Source organism: Neltuma alba, unplaced genomic scaffold, assembly GCF_004799145.2.
Source record: "Neltuma alba isolate B1F8T4 unplaced genomic scaffold, ASM479914v2 tig00012409_pilon, whole genome shotgun sequence".
Classification (NCBI taxonomy): Eukaryota; Viridiplantae; Streptophyta; class Magnoliopsida; order Fabales; family Fabaceae; genus Neltuma; species Neltuma alba.
Genome location: NW_021636901.1, coordinates 123,367 through 140,311, shown reverse-complemented (window position 1 = coordinate 140,311; position 16,945 = coordinate 123,367). Strand labels below are relative to the sequence as shown.

Here is a 16,945-nt window from a genome sequence, read left to right as displayed (position 1 = left end):
TGTGAAGTAACCGAAGAGGCCATAGATTTTTGACTGAAATCAAGCACGATTGGAACCCACTGACTGAAGATTCGAATTCTTTATTTATTCACCAAAGAAAAAGAGAATCAAGAGACTCGAGATTCCCTCCGAGCTGTGGAATTTTAATTCCCTCCTAAGGTACGCTATGCTGCATCAAGTAACTGACGTTATATGCCTTGTCCGCCAACACCAAATTCATTCCTGCACTCTTTTTTCAAATATTTGGATTGGATTGGATTGGATTGGAAGTGCGATTTGCTTTAATATTTTTAGTTTCCTGCCTTGCCTAAAAGAAATGCATGTTTAAGGTTAATTTCAGAAACCATCAATTTAATAATATTTTAAATATTCTCATATCACTCAGAAATTAAAATTACTAGTATGATGAATCAATGGTAATTTGACTTTGAACCATCCTAGAAAAACTGAAAAGAGATAGTTAAATATCACAGAGGTTGCCTTCCTGACTAAAAGAATTAATTCATAACAATGTGATTAATTAAGATTTGAACTTTCATTAAAAAAATCCTGCATTTAGTATTTAATCACACCTTGAGAAAGATTGTTTCTAATAAGTGGATACTTATACTCGAATCCACATTTCCTGTTCATTGACTCATCCCAAACGTTAGTGTTTAGGGGTTGAGAAACCACATCCTCTTGCTTCTTCTTTTTTTTTTTTCAAAATTTTTTGTTACTTTTATTTTATTTTTATTTATTACATTTAGCACTTCACAATATTTTTTTAAATAACAATCAGTATCCCAAACTAATTAATTTTTAATATGGTGAATGTTATTAAAAAATATTTTAAGATGCCAGATGCATTAAAAATTAATTCTCAAATCCACATTCCCTGCTTATTGAATCAATGAGCAAGGAATACTCATCCTCAAATGTTAGCGTTTGGGGGATGAGAAGCTACCATCACCTCCTTTTTTTTTTCAAATTTTTTTCATTAATTTTATTTATTTTTATTTATTTGAGTTAACTTGTATTTAGCACTTTAGAATATTTTTTTAATAACACTCAGTATTCTAAACTAATTAATTTTTAGTATAGTGAGTGTTATTAGAAAAGTATTATAGGATATTAGATGCATTAAAAATTAATTTATAATACTAGGTATTGTAGGAAAAATAATTCAAGATGCTGATGCAATAAAAAATAATTAATTTGGAATGTTGGGTGTTGTTGAAAAAATATTTCAGGATACTAGATGCATTAAAAATTAATTAGCTTAGGATATTGGGTCTTACCGTAACAATATTTAGAGTGTCGGATACACTAAAAAAATAATTAATATATTATACAAGGTATTACTAAAAAAATATTTTAGTGTGTTGAATGTACTAAAAATTAATTAATTAGGATATTAGGTGTTATTGAAAAATATTTTATGATATTGAATACACTAAATATTAATTAATTTGGAATACTGGGTCCTACTGTAAAAATATTTTAAGATACGAAATGTACTAAAAATTAATTGATTTAAAATATTAAGTGCTACAATAAAATATTTTAAAAAACTAAATATAACTTACCCTTTAGGGAAGAAAGAGAGAGGGGGGGGGGTTCATGAACATGCCGTGCTTAGAGATTTGTCGAGCAGGACATACGGACTCACTTGTGCTTGTAAAAGAGTAGAGGTAGTGAAATCATTAAAATAACTCTTAGAAAAAAAAACAGTAAAATATCTTCAAAAAAACTAAATAACAAACAAAGGTACGTGAATTTTAAAATCTTAATTCAGACTCCAAGTATCTTTTTAAAATTTTGAAATATTATAAAATTACATAAATGCCCTTTATTTTTTTTTACTATTTTTTTTCAAATACTACCCCCTTAGCATTTCCGGTCGTCAGAGTTTTTGACGTTGACTACCCTGCCGGTAATTGGTCACCGAAACTTCAGTAATTACTCTTTCTTATATATTAACTACTCTTTTTTAGTTATTGACTATATTTGTTTTTAAACTTTGATGATTACTCTTGTTAAGCCATTGACTACTCTAGTATTGTGATTGACTACTTTTATTTTTAAAATTTTGATGACTCATTTTATTTGGTTATTGACTACTCTAATTTCGCTATTGACTGTTTTTGTTTCAAAAATTTAAAAAATACATTAAGTGTTGTTGGAGATTTGGTTAAATTAAAGTAGTCAATAGCTATATGAAAGTAGTCACCGAAAGTAAAAACAGTGTTGTCGTTTTACAAGATTTGAAAATTCCAAAATGATATTTGGAGTTTGAATTAGTATTTTGAAATTCACCTATCTTGATTTGTCATTTAGTAATTTTGAGGTTATTTTACTGTTTTTCTCCTAACCTTTAAAGGTGACTTCTATCTGGACTCAAATTTTTTTAAAAAAATAAGAAATTGTAAACATATGTGATTTGAAAAAGATTAACATGTATTTTTGTTATGCAAAATGGCTACCATATAGACTAGCAATTTTTTTTTATAGAAAATTGCTATATAAGACTAAGGGGGGTAACTTGTTTTATATCTCATAGGAGTAATAAAGATAATATACACTTCCTCTAATTTTATGTACATGGGCTGGCCCAAAAAAATAATTTATGTGCATGGGTGTTTTTTAGAAAGTTTTATAACGATAAATATCCAAGTTATTTTGCTTAAATTTGTAGAGATTAATTGTGCAACTAAGTTTTTATATTACCAAAAAAAAAAGTCTTTTATTAAGCACAAAGGGAATGCAACTTTGCTAATTTATTAGTAATCCCTTAATTAGTGGTTTAAGAATAAACAAATACTTTTCTTCACCAATAATTGCAAGCCTTTTAGGGTGAGAAATCAGAGGCATTAGCCCTTGGGATAAGACTGATGTTGACCTTTCAAAGCGTAGGCTTGAGGGACCAAATAGCAAATGGCATTGGCATTATGCTCTCTGGATTTAAGATCCATCATTAATATTAATGCATTCCAGTCAAAACAATTACTGATATCACAAAAGTATTTCTTTTAAATTTAAAAAAATATTACAATGAGTATTTTTAAGGAAACAACTAGGGCTTTTATCATCTCTGTGTATCCGTGAATGCGAAGATTGGGAAGTAATCAATGAACACGTGCAATTTCATTTAAGGCCTGTTTGGGTGCTCTGAAACCGTGGTTTCAGAAGCACTTTTTCGCAAAACGAGGTAACCTCCTCCACATATTTACTTCGTAATTCGTAAAAACACTTCTGAAACCATGGTTTGGTTTCTATCCAAACACTTCCTTATTATTCTTGCACAAATAATAACAAACATATGGTCTTTGCTGAGTCAAGACGGTAAATAAAATATCAGTAAAACCTTTTTCTTCTACATATCTCGAGTCTGGAATCTTGACCCCCACTTCCCCCTCTCAAGTTTTACCAAACTAATGCATCATGCAAAGTTCACATTTATAAAGCTTCGGAGATCACCTTAAATTTAAGCACGCAAATTTTTGAAATAAATTACATATAAATTTTGTGTCCAAAAAATTGCATATAGACTTGGAATATGATACTCCCTATAGTCCTAATTGTATGGTTAGACAATCAATTTACATAAATTAAGAAAATTAGTTGAGATACAAAGGGGTAAAAAAAGATTACAAATTACATGTGGTCCTTAATATAAAAACTACTTAATTAATTTGAATAGATTAAAAAGTTTGTTGAGTTAGTTATTTATAATAAATATGAGATAGTTTTCCTAAAGTATTATTTTAATCATGATTATCATTGAATGAAAATTTTCTTGATATGTGTATTAGTAAAGACATTTTAGAAAATAAATTATAAATTTAAATAATAAAATAAATTGAGATTTTATATTTAAAAATAAGTTTAATTAGATTTTGTATTAAAGATCTGATGCAGTATTTTTTTTTTTGGTAAACAGATCTAAAGGTAGTATTGAAATTGAAAAGTTGAATGAATGATAAATAATTTTAAATTAATAAAACTAAAATTATGCTCCGACATAAATCATTCTTTTTCGTTACTTGGGCCAATATAAAGTGGACACAGGAACCTGAGCTAGCCACTTAATCAACAAGAGATTTGTAGGGTTATCTCAAAATTTTAGCTTTTATATACTATGTAATGAATGTGCCGGTAGTTTCATAATATAATTAATTAATTATTATAAATGGTGCGGCGTCTTGTTTTGCATGCTATTAGTTTAAAAAAAAAAAAGACTAATTTGTTAGGATATTTTTACACTAAAACATTCCTAAGGCCTCATTGAAATTACTTGTTTCCCAATTCATTAGTGATTGGTACTAAACAAGCATAAATTTAAGGAAGAATTACAATGAGATAAAAAAAATTACTAAAAAATCTCAATAACAAATAAGTTTTCGAATAGAAAATAATAACTTTTAGAACTTGTTTTGTGATTATTTTTTTTAGGACCTCATTGTAATGTTTTTTTAAACTTAAAAGAAATGGGATGTCCACTCATTAAGGACATGTTTGGATCTAGTAAGTTATCTTTAAGAAAACCCACTTGACGAAGTCTCTAAGTTGCTTTTCTAAGAGAATTGCATACAAAGGACTAAATTCGCAAATTTATTAATCATGATATCATCATTAATAATAAATGCTGACTGTTTCTTTGTAAATTTATGTTGCTTGAGTGATAGATATCGTTAAATATCTTTTTAAGGTGTGTTTGGATGAAACCAAACCATGGTTTGGAAAAGTGATTCTGGAAAATAGATTATAGTAAGAATAGATTCTGGAAAGAATAGATTTTATGAAAAAGTGATTTTAAGAAGTGAGAGTGTTTGGATAGTTGTTATCAGAAGCACTTTTTATATATACAAATTACAAAAAAAAAAGACATAAGTTAATATGATAATTACAGAAAAATAGATTTTATGATATATTTTAATTTGAAGGAATAAAATTGTTAATAATATATTTTTTATTAACATAATTAATAATACATAAAATAATATAATTAATAAATAATTAATATGTATATATATTTATAAAATATAAGATTAAATATGTTTATAAAAAAATATGTTTATAAAACAAATAACAAGATACATATCCTATAGGCTCTTATACTCTTCTTTTTTTCTTCAAAAGCAAATTTTTTTTGCTTTTTTCAAAACCATGGTTTTGGTTTTTGGGTGGGTGTTTGGGTGATTTATTCCCCAAACCATGGTTTGGGGTGTCACCCAAACACAGCCTTAATCTCATTGCAAATTTACGTTACATGAATGATAAATACTCATAGTTAGACCGATAAATTTGTTTAATGTGAGTGATATTCTTAACAATTAATTTGTGAATATGATCTTTAAATAGAATTCTTGCTTGTTATTTTGGGATGGGCTTAGGAAACATAATTTTGAATTTTTGAGTTGGGTAACAAACATGCACTATTTTTTTTTTTTGGATGGGTAATTGGGCATGAGTTGAGTGAAAATGCTTTATATTCTTCATGTTTAACGCCTAACAATGTTTTAAATATAGTTGCTTTTAATACGAGGATGAACAAAAAGAAGGGAGTAAAATAATACTCCACATATAACTTTATGTTATATAATAATATAACAGCAGCGACAAACAATTAAAGAGGGTATTATGCATTTATTGATGTGTAATTTTGTCATTCCATCATTTTAAAGAGCTAGGAAGAAGTCATTCTCTACCAATACCCTTCCACTTACCACTCCTTTTAAGACTCTCTTTCACGTGATCGTGGTAAAGTCATGTCAATCCATTTTACCTTATCCAAAATAAGCTCATAATATTACCTCAAGCCTTGACAATTATTTAGGGAAACATGATATTGCTGAAGTAAGCAAAAATTTTCTGTATCAATGATGAAAAATAACCTTTTTATTTCACAGCATTTTAATAAAAAATTAAAAATTACAAAAAAAGTGAGAAAAATTTGGTAAACAATTCCTGGCAACATATTTTTATATGCATATAAATAAGATAGATTGCATTTAAAATAAATTCAATGTTTCTTTGCACAATTAATTTTTAATCATGAATTTTTTGACCAATTTTTTAAAAACAAGAAGATATGAGAATTCCTTATTTAAAAATTTTATTCGCTAGAAAAACTGATATGATTTTATCTACAAAATTTACTACAACTATATAGATTTTATACACAGAAAAGGCTTTGCATGGCGTGATGATTGAAATTATTTATAAATATGTTTTATATAAGTCCAACCAAAACTTTTCTTAATTTTTTATCTCATGATATTTCGTAACGGCACCAAAATCACACTTTAAAAAAAAATCGTAAAAGCAAAAGAAGGAAACGCCTTCAGTTCAGGAGGGCCTTTTACTGCTCCTCTTCCTCGTTCACACTGCTACTTCTCTTCTCCTTCACCCTCTCCTCCCGCTCCCACTGTCTGTTGTTTCTGCTGCCATCGGCTCTGCGCTTCAGAAATCTCAGTCCTCAAGAACTCTCTCTTTCTCTCTCCTTCTGAGCTTTAATTTCAACAATAATTCACTGTCATAAGCAGCCAATGGTTGCTTTATTATCTAAATTCACAGTAAATCAAAAAATATTATTAGGATAATCTTCTCCTGAAATATACAGTAGTCGTAATGGATAGAAAAAGATAGGGAGCATAATTCTGATAAGCCAGTTAATAGTATTATATTTTGCTTCTAGAAACGGTGGCCGCTGTGGCGGAGCCCGAGATAAGGTACGCGACGCTGTGTTCGTTGTGTTTCGTGGTGGTTGCTGCTAATGGAGGAAATGTACGGGTTCTCATCGTCCCCCATGGATTACTCCGACAAAGCCATCATGTCTCCGGAGAATCTGATTTTCCCCGCCGACTACCAGAGCTTCCTCATGTCTTCCTCCGCCGCACAACCTGGCTTCCGTGATCGGTTTCCCGTTTTAGGATCCGACGAGTTGCTTTCTGCTGCCTCTACCGAAGTCGAAGCCTCCGTCGCTGCTCCTGAATTTCGGCCACAAGAGGACGATTCTTTCTCCATCATCAAAGCCAAAATCGCATCTCATCCTCACTATCCTCGTCTCATTCAAGCTTACATCGATTGCCAGCAGGTGAATTGTTCTCTGCTGCTTTTATTTCTTCTTGAATGTTCTCAAGGTGTTTGAGATAGTCACCAGAAGAAGAACCAAGCCCAACGAGAACAAGCTGAGCTCCCCTTGCACATAATATCACTCCCTTTGCACCTAATATCAACCTTTTGAGGATTTAATTCTTGAATCGGTTTTTACCCAAAAGCCTCGGTTAGATTCTTGTATGCTTGGATTTGCGAACTTTCACTTCTTCATTTTCTTAAATAATGCTTGAGGAGCACGAGTTATAGACAAGCCAGTGAGATTTGCTTGCGCGTTGTGTAGCCAAACTCAAGCTGAGCTGGTCATGGTTCTTTCTCATACTTGCTCAGAGCTGTGTGGCCTTGCATTTCTGAGCATATGAAATACGTCGAAGTGACTATGAAAATGAGTAGCTTACTTGTACTTCGTCTTACCTTATTGTGGTTTTGGTTCTGGACATTTTGAAACGAAATATTTTCTTTGCAGTCTACGACTACTTAATATTTGGTACTAATCGCTGTGATGATTAATATTGTTTGGGACGGCGCACGCAGGTTGGAGCACCTCCAGAAATAGCATGTTTGTTGGACGAAATCCGGCGAGAAAACGACCTTAGCAGGAGGGACGTTGTTTCCACGTGCTTTGGAGACGACCCCGAGCTTGACGAGTTCATGGTCCCCCCCTCCTTCCCTTCTCTTCGTTCTTCTCTCACTCCTCTCAATCTCTCTCTCATATTTGCACACGCGCACACACAAACGCATGTATTTATAGAGGACGAAAATAATTGTTTTATTAAAATTGGGTCTGTGATTTTGGTTTCTTCTCTGCGATCACTATATTATAATTATTACTAAAGACACGGGTATCTGCACTGGGCTTCTCAGGAAACCTACTGCGACGTGCTGGTTAAGTATAAATCTGATCTTGCTCGGCCTTTTGATGAAGCAACTTCCTTCCTCAACAAGATCGAAACCCAGCTCAGCGATCTCTGTAGTGTTGCTTCCGTTCTAAGCCTTTCCGGTCAGTTCTTACCTTCTCTCTCGCTCTCCCCCTTACCTTTCTTATGTAGAAATGTCATTTCAGTAATCAATGTTTGTTTAAAAAACGTTGTGGGGTTGTAATTATATCTATTACACCTAGTTTAGAATATTAGAGTTGCATAATGATCTCTTCGCTTTTTCTGAAAGAAAGCCATTGGCCAATGACACAAATAATGCTCGCAGAATAATCTTACTCGCTAACTGTAAATACGTGCTTGCAATAATAGACGGCACAAACAATACTACGCAGCTTTAAAGTAAAATAAGCAAAAGATAGAACCCTAAGAATCAATAATACGATCTCTGTTTCTTACTCCGTTGCTTTCCAGTAAAATTTTAGAAATACTTTGCTCATCTGTGATTTTACTATTTGCCCGTGTTCCTTGCCTCAACCGTTATTGGGGAAAAGTTGGCGTTGTTTAGTCATTCATGGCTAGCACCAGTGTCTGAAACCTTTCACCTTGTTCAGTTCCTTCTTTATATGGATCATGAATTTATTACTTCTTTGGACTTGTCTTGTTTGTTTCGTTTCTTGGCGTTTTCTTCACTCTCATATATTTCATTTCTTTAATTTTCTGATTGCTGCCGGTGAATATACATTTTGTCTATAGACTTATCATACTTTTGACATTGTAGAGCTCCTTGATGACAATATCTTTGAATTGTAGTCTGATATTGAAACTAACTATTCACTAGTTATATTGTTTTCCTCCTGAGACCCACTAATAGAGAGACCCTTCAAATAGTTTTTTCTGCTGTTCCTTTTGTATTTTGATTTGATGTTTAATCACTTATTGCCTGAATTTGGGATTCTAAAACACGTTGGGCTGGCTAGCACATGCATAATACCATACTCATTGGTTTTATGCTACAATCTGCTTGTATAGTTTTTGCTAGTCTTCAATGCCACACATGACTTGTTTCTTGTTGTGCTAATTATTATTTGAGATAATTTACTTTCTTCTAGCAAGAATTATATACAGTAAGCAGTTTCCTTTTGTTTCACTCATGAACTCCTGCTATGTAAGTTTTTAAGTTCTGATTTTCCTGAACCTACTTCAAAACAGACTAATAAGTCTAGTTTTTGGTAAAACAAAATGAATATGATATCTTAGTGTTGTTGCTCTAATACTGTACAATAATTTAGTGGTGACTTAATTTGGACTTGTGCATACTATATTTAAAATTGTTATATGGAGGAGGATGAAGGTTTGTACATATGGATGTGGAATGGTGCTGAAAAAATGCAATAAAAAGTTTATATTGGGTTTTTGTTTTTATAGAACATGTTTTAGTATTCTAAAGAAGAGCATCTATCATCATAAAGCAATCCAGCAGTGTGGTTACTTCAGTAATCTAAATGCACTTCACGTTTAGTATCTTTCTCTCTTTATACTTAATAGATGTCCTCAAGCTTCGTTATAATATGCACATGTATGGGTAGAGCGCTTTCTTTCTTTCCTTTTTTTAATTGCACTTAGAACTTTATGGCTAAAAGTTTCCTTAATGGTATAGAAACAGATTAATTCAGATCCATCCATTTTGGATTAGATGAACATAACGTGATCTGACAGTAATGGCAATGATGTCGCTTTTGTACTTTATTATTAGTGTATGGAGTTCCAATTGAGGACAGGTGGCGAAGTTGGATGCGAGATAAAAATTGTGATAGTCTAGGGTGTTGGAAGCCTGATTGCAGCATAAGTAATGTCTGGTTTTCTTTCCTTGTTAAAAATCGAAAGTAGCTTTGGATGAATATAATTTTTAAGCATGAAATAATCTAACCATATTGCCGTTCTTATATTCTGTCTGGCATTCTTACGATCAACATAATTTTTATCAATACAGTGATTGTTTTTAAGTAATGCATTGCCTTTAGGACTCAGCGATTGCCTTCTATTCTACTTCTGTGAGCCAAACAGTTACTTTCTACTGAAATCCTTGATTAGGTCCCCTTTCATCCTATTTAAATTTAAAGCATAATAACAGTACATGTGGTATGAATTTGTTTTGTTTGATCTATAAGTGTAACCTTGAGTATTCAGATTTTTCTCTACCTTTTCTTTCTTTATGCTAGAAATTATGCAATTGCTGCAGTTTGCTTGCAAGTTGGCATAGAGTGCGTTCTGATGATTGGCAATTGATAATTAATTATCAATTATGAATTAAGTGCTGCCAGGGTGGTCAGGTTTGGCTATCGTGGGCAGCTATTTTTTTTTTATTGGTTAGAGAGTAGAGGTTTCTTTTTTAGTGATGACGTTTTAACACTTTTTAAATGCCATTTTGTTGGATGTCCATAGCATCTCAATAATCCTCATCTGCAAATCTATATTCCTTAGTGTGTTCCTAAAAAGCATATAGGGATGGTATGATGTGTGATTTTGATTTCCTTTATGTTTTTAATTCTAGTTTCGTATTCTGCATTGGAACCATTGTTTTCATCAGATTGGACCTATTTTTTATGTCAGGATATTTTCAGATAGTTTTTGTGGGTATATTTTTGCTTGTTCTAGAGTTTTTTTCCCTCAAAATTTTAACTTATAAATGTTGCTGTTTTATTCAAGCATGGTTGGCGCTAATTCCTTTTTTTTTTTTTTGGAAAAAAATGTCTTTGCTGGATAATCTTAAAGTCCGTGGGGTAGTATTTCTGAGGAAAAATGTGTTTTCCGAGTGTTCTTTCTCCTTTTCTGGATATATGCATATTTTGATTTAAACTAAATGGAATTACGCGTTTGAACACGTTGCTACAAAGCTCTTATGTCCCAGCGTGTCTGTTCATTGTTGCTTAAAGTTGATATTAAGACTTAATTAAGCGTATTTCAATATGCTTAGACATGAATATTGTAATATGCTGCATAATCTATTTCCCCCTCCTTTTTCTTTTCTTTTCTTTTCTTTTTGGGTTGAAACGGCCGATACAATTTTTGGATTGCCACGTCTTCCCTATATCCATTATCCAATGGATGTATTTTCATGATTAGTAAATCGAGTTCCTAAAATTTATTTGAATCAATCGGTTTTGCTCCTTTCCACCCTACCTTCGATATTCAATACATATCATCAAATTAGAATTCCTTGCACTAATTCATGCCATGTACAATTGTGTGTTTTTCTAATATTATGTCTTTTTTCCCTTTGAACTTAGCAAATGCAAAGGAAATTATTCTCCGTGTGTAGAGAAAGACCATTTGCAGTAGTATTACTTGTCTTGAAAAATTTGGTGGAGATTATTAATTCCGTCCTAGACGGTTGTGCATGTCAAATGAAATTCTTAATGTAGTCTTATACGTTTTTTAATGAAAAATTGTTGTCTTATACGTTAACTTCGTGGATTAGAATAGTATAAATTTATCTATTTCCCCCCAAGAAAAAAATACATTTATAACGTTTTGTTTCTGGTAGACTAGCAGTTATTGCAGCGTGATGAGGTAGATAATTGACGTGTTGGTTTACCTTCTTGAGATGTTCTGATTAAATAAGGATTAATGGTTTGCCCGTATGTGTCGTCGAATAATGTTTGGCCACTGTTCAGAAGGACTTTGTATCGTTTATTGATGGTGATTATGTGTGACTAGTCGTAGGAAGAAGAATATCCCTCTGGTTTTCTTTGTGCCGACGTGGCCCTCCAACCTTCTGTTTATTTGCTGAGTTTCTTCTTTGAAGAGCTGATATTATATTTTATATTTTAAGTAAATCCTAAGCTTTTTGTTTTAAAATAACATCTGGGTTATGCGTAAACCGGTAGTTCTTCTCAGTCTTGCCCTCTGACAAAGTTCTGTGTTCGGGTCAGTATTATTTAAAGCTTTCGTAGTTTCGTCCCTTTCCAAAGCTTTTGTTCTCGTTACTGTTGAAGCAGGAAATTGGAGAAGACTCGTCAGGGTCTTTAATGGGGCATTTCGATGATAATAAATAGCTCGTTGTTTGGTAATAATTTTTTTTTCCTTGTACAATATGGAAAATCCCCGAGGGTAACGGGTGATCCACCAGAGTTACCACTCTCACGTCCACTCCCGCGGATTTCGCTGAGACATGAGTGAGGCAGCTTTTTGGTTCTCGACTCACTCAAGAGAACGTTCAATGCCTTTGCCTTGTCTTCCCCCACGCATTTGCGTTTCTTTGTGCTTGCCATTTGTTCTCTTTTCGTTGTGGCCCATGTGTTTGCATAAAACCTTGTTGATCTCCCAGACCCAGGTATGGGACCCCTGCCAGCTGCCACTGAGACTGAGCAATATCAATTCTTTCGTCCCGCTTCACTGTGCATGTCTGTTGTATCAGCATGTGTGTACTTTCTTGTCTAATCTACGCTAGAAATTTCAAAGCAGAAACATCTATTAAATGTTAGTATTTGAAATTGTTTAGCATGTTAAATTTTAACTAACCCCACATCCTTCAAAACCTTTTGCTCTTTTCTTTCCTGGTAAAAATTTTCTATCTGGGTGAAGGTGAGAAATAACACCTCGGGAGCACATTACATCACACGGTGTTTATAACTGTGATGAGCATTATTAAATGAGAATACCATATCCCTGGAAGAAAGAGAGGCTGGATCAATGCTTGAGCTGGTGCGCAATGTTTTGTTTATCCTGTGTATCATTTTAAGGGTTCCTAGCTTGTCTGGTCATGCTCGTGAAAGCTTAGATTCATGGATTAGGGGAACAAGCCAGAGCCTGGATCAGTCCCGGATTTGGTTTTGGTAGATTAACTTTGGAGGGGTCTCTCTTGTTGGCTCTGAGCGTCTGACTGACAATCGACGGAACTAGACACAGACACAGTTTCTCTCTGATTTTATTTTCTTGCTTTCCAACGTAGGTCCCTGGGTTTGTACAGTGTCCTCATGCGATGGTCTAGTTGTTGTCGGATATAGTGCCTGTCAGAAACCTAAATGTGGGTGCTTGTGGGCTGACTTAGGCCCGCCCCACCACCTCCATTACTTGTTCTCCTCTTCTCTTTGAATTGCCATCAGAAGCAAATGTTTCTGTTCTCAGAAGACGATGAGCCTGTCTTTTGGTACATCATTTTGTTTTTTGTTTGGATAAACAAATGATTGGGCGGGTTAGGTAGGGCCCAAGATGTGTTATTTTTTTTCGGGTGACCATGATGTGTAGTTACTTATGAGTGGGGCACGCAGCACGCTTACTTTTTTAGTGCGTGCACGGAAATCAAAAAGGAAAAGAAAATATGACTTCTGTTGTGAAGATCCAGAAAGAGTATTTCAGCAATTGGAAAGGGAGGATACTAAATCTCAAATTAGATTTAATTCTAACATTTTGATAGGTTTTAACAATATTAAACTTGTAAATAATAATACATTTTTGTAAATTTTTTTTTATTAAGAGTGGATTCTCCGTGGTTAAATGGTAACAAAATTAGAAAACGGTGTAAATGAAGAAAGTGGGACCATTGGATGGGTGTTTTCCTATTTCAAGTTGTAACTTTTTTACATTTACTTTTCAGTCTCATAATTTTTAATGCGTTCAAGTGATAGCCTATTAAGTATTTGTTTTTCAAAAAAGTTTAAAGGTGAATTGAGCTACTCATAGCTTTTAAATAGCATGACTGAGTTTGAAAAATGGGGAGATTTAAATTTTATATCTCAGAAATATATCTTTAGGATCATTTGTTGAATCAAAATATCCTAGGACTGTAATTTAACTGTTCAGATTGGGATGGAAGTAGGAGGACTATTGTTTTACCAGATTTCTTTAACATGACTACGGCCTGTTGAGCCGGGTAATGTCATTGCTCAGTAGTATTAACAAATCTAATCACTCCAACGGTCGGCTCCATTCAAAGCCTAAAAGCTTAGGTGAGACCACAAGGGACCATATGAAATCACCTGCCAAGTTTTATAGATCTGTTAAATCATTGCGTACTTTAGCATTTGCACCCCAACTGCTCGTGATCTCTTTTTTGTCTTGTCTGAAATGGCACTTGCATCTTTTCTGGTATGAATTTCCTTCATATCAAATGATTTGCATCTTCCCTACCATTATGATCTGCTTGCAGCTTCGCAAGACTATTTAATTATAGTCTTTTTATGTTGCTTCTTGAATATTTGTAAGAACACTAAAATTGGGATAGATATGATTTGGGTTTTTGACAATTTGGGTAGATGATGGGGGTGTGTCTTCGGAAGAAGATTTCAGTACTGAAGGTGGAGACGCTCAGGATGATGGTCAAGCCAAGGATGAAGACCAAGAGCTTAGGGATAGGCTTTTACGTAAGTTTGGGAATCGTATTGGCTCTTTGAAGTTGGAGTTCTCAAAGAAGAAGAAGAAGGGTAAGCTGCCAAAAGAAGCCAGGCAAACACTGCTTGAGTGGTGGAATGTTCACTACAAATGGCCATACCCAACGGTAAACATTTATTATTTGCCTTGTGCTTGCTGTGATTATACTGGACAAATGGCCTCTAATATTTTCACTTTCTAACGCCTCTTGTGGTGTCCCAACCTCCTGAATGTTGTTTTGATTTTTGTATTGGTTATTAGGTTCTACACAAAATCAGTGACATTTTAATATGTTGAGGCTTGAAATTACGCATTTTTTTATTTTTTAAAGAAAAATATTTTAAAATTGTGTAGTTTTGATTTTTTTTTTTTGGGGAAAATTAGCAAAACAATTCAGATCGCACAATATCATGACCCTATGATATTAAAGTGTCACTAATTTTATGTAGAATTTAATGATTAATAATAAAAAAATAAAAACATCTGGGAGGTTGGGGTATTAGAGGCCCTTTGCCTCATCATATCATTCCCAATCGTCTTGGTCTTACCAGGATGGAAATTACTCACCTTACTATAAACACTTGCAAATGCAGGAGTCTGACAAGATTGCTCTGGCCAAGTCAACGGGTCTAGACCATAAGCAAATAAACAATTGGTTTATTAATCAGAGAAAGCGCCACTGGAAGCCATCTGAAAACATGAGCTCGCAATTTTCTGCCATGGATAATCTTACTGGACGTTTCTTACCTGACGAATAATGAGGTGCACTTACATGACATTCTCAGAAATGTATATCCTTATATGAACTGTTGATTTCTATCATCCTCTTGTGTAAATTTTAAAAAGCAGAATTGCTGACATGGAAATGCTCTTACTTTCCCATAAAGTGTATGGGAATTGATAGTAATTTGCTGCCATTGTATTCTTGATAAATAACGGCTGGCTTTTGAAAATGAAATGCTTATATATACAAACTTGGTGGGTTAGTTGCTTTGCTTTCCTGGGTTTTGCTGCAATTGGTTGATGATGAATTGATAGTAATTTGAGTCTCCACATTTAGTAGCTAATTTATTGAACAAGCAATGATGCATTTGTTGTAATTGAAATGGGGTCTCTGGGTTTTGCGGATCAGATATGAGATCCGTAATTGATGTGATGTGACGTGACTTGATGTTATTAGTGTGACGGACTAGGATTTGAGCATTTCTCTTGTTTGAATATGGGCCAACTCAAGGTCCAAAAAAAAAAAGGGCTCAACTCAATGGAGCCTGGGTCAAAGCTTTCGGAGGTCGTTTGTGTAGGAAGCTCTTTGGGTCGGGGGAGGTAATGGGGCCAGAAGCGTGTGAAATTAGTGCAAACGGCTTAAGCCTTAGTATTTGTTTGGGATTACTTTTATCTATTGACACAACGTGAAATAATACTTTTCTCATGTGATTACCTCATATTTTGTAAATAACCATTGAAAAACTTTTTAAAAAATATTGTCGCCATTCCAAATCCAAATAAGTACTTAGTTGTTTTTTTTTAAATGGGTTTTTATGCATCGTTATTAGGAAGGTAGATAAATAAGCATTTTATACTAACAGGGCACCATATTTTGGGGAAAATATCAAAATAACATTTTATATTGCACGGGAGAAGTTTCTAGTTACACTTGCGGACTGGGAATTCTTGAAATTAAAAGTTTCGTTTCTTTGTATCAAAGAATCTGTCTTTTATAATTTGCGGCCATAAATTAAAGATTTTAGAAGGTTATTACTTATTAGATGTCATTTCTCCCTTGTATTTATTTATTTATTTTTCCGCTAAAGTGTAGGTATCTTACTATTGGAGGTAATTTTATTCAAAATACTGTCAGGTACTACATGTGAGTACTTCTTCCTGAGAATAAAACTCAAATGGGAAATGGCACATCACAGGGCATCGATACTTGCTTTTGAGCTTTTTATTTAGGGCCTAATCAAATTTGATGCTTGTGCTCTGGATCGACAAGATTTTTCCTTTTGGATAAACAGGGAAAAAAAAAAAAATCTTTCAAGCATAATCGATTAGGGTCACAACTAATACGGATGCATTATGCATATGCATTATACTCCTTAGGTTCTTAATGTAGTATTCAATGATTGAGTTGATTTTAATCCTAAATGTAAGGTTTATTCTTTATATTTATTATTATTTTTTTAAATTACCTCTATTGATACTTTTTTTACCATAATCAAGTAAGAAAGGGAGAAATGATATTAAGAAAGATGATTATAGTATTTTAGGAAAAACATATCATATATCTTATAATTAACTAACTTACCAAACTTTTTTAATCTAATCAAATTTCTTAAATATGTATTACATTAAGGACTACAGGAGTATCATTTATGTTTTTGGATCTGATTTGATTTTCCCAAATAATTAATTTATGTATATGCTGTATATATCAGCGGCCTGGTTAGCATTTGAACAAGTGGTACCAACCAAATCAAAACCCTAACTTCATGTTTGAATTTGTAACAAGAGATAAAAGAAAATGTAAATAAGTACTATAAAAGCGATTGCCATGAGAGTAGGTGATACCTCCTACCCTTTCTTATATTCGGAATGAGCCT

The 16,945-nt window shown here is 33.2% G+C and overlaps 1 protein-coding gene across 1 annotated transcript; it reads left to right on the top strand.

Annotated features, from left to right (window-relative positions):
- Positions 1 to 6,692: 6,692 nt before the first annotated feature.
- On the top strand, positions 6,693 to 15,166 carry LOC114726872 (homeobox protein knotted-1-like 6). The gene is made up of 5 exons (XM_028913591.1): positions 6,693 to 7,078; positions 7,633 to 7,752; positions 7,963 to 8,098; positions 14,231 to 14,472; positions 14,939 to 15,166. Exons 1-5 carry the CDS (start codon positions 6,758 to 6,760, stop codon positions 15,101 to 15,103), a joined length of 984 nt encoding a protein of 327 aa, XP_028769424.1. The 5' UTR covers positions 6,693 to 6,757; the 3' UTR covers positions 15,104 to 15,166.
- The last annotated feature ends 1,779 nt before the right edge of the window (positions 15,167 to 16,945 follow it).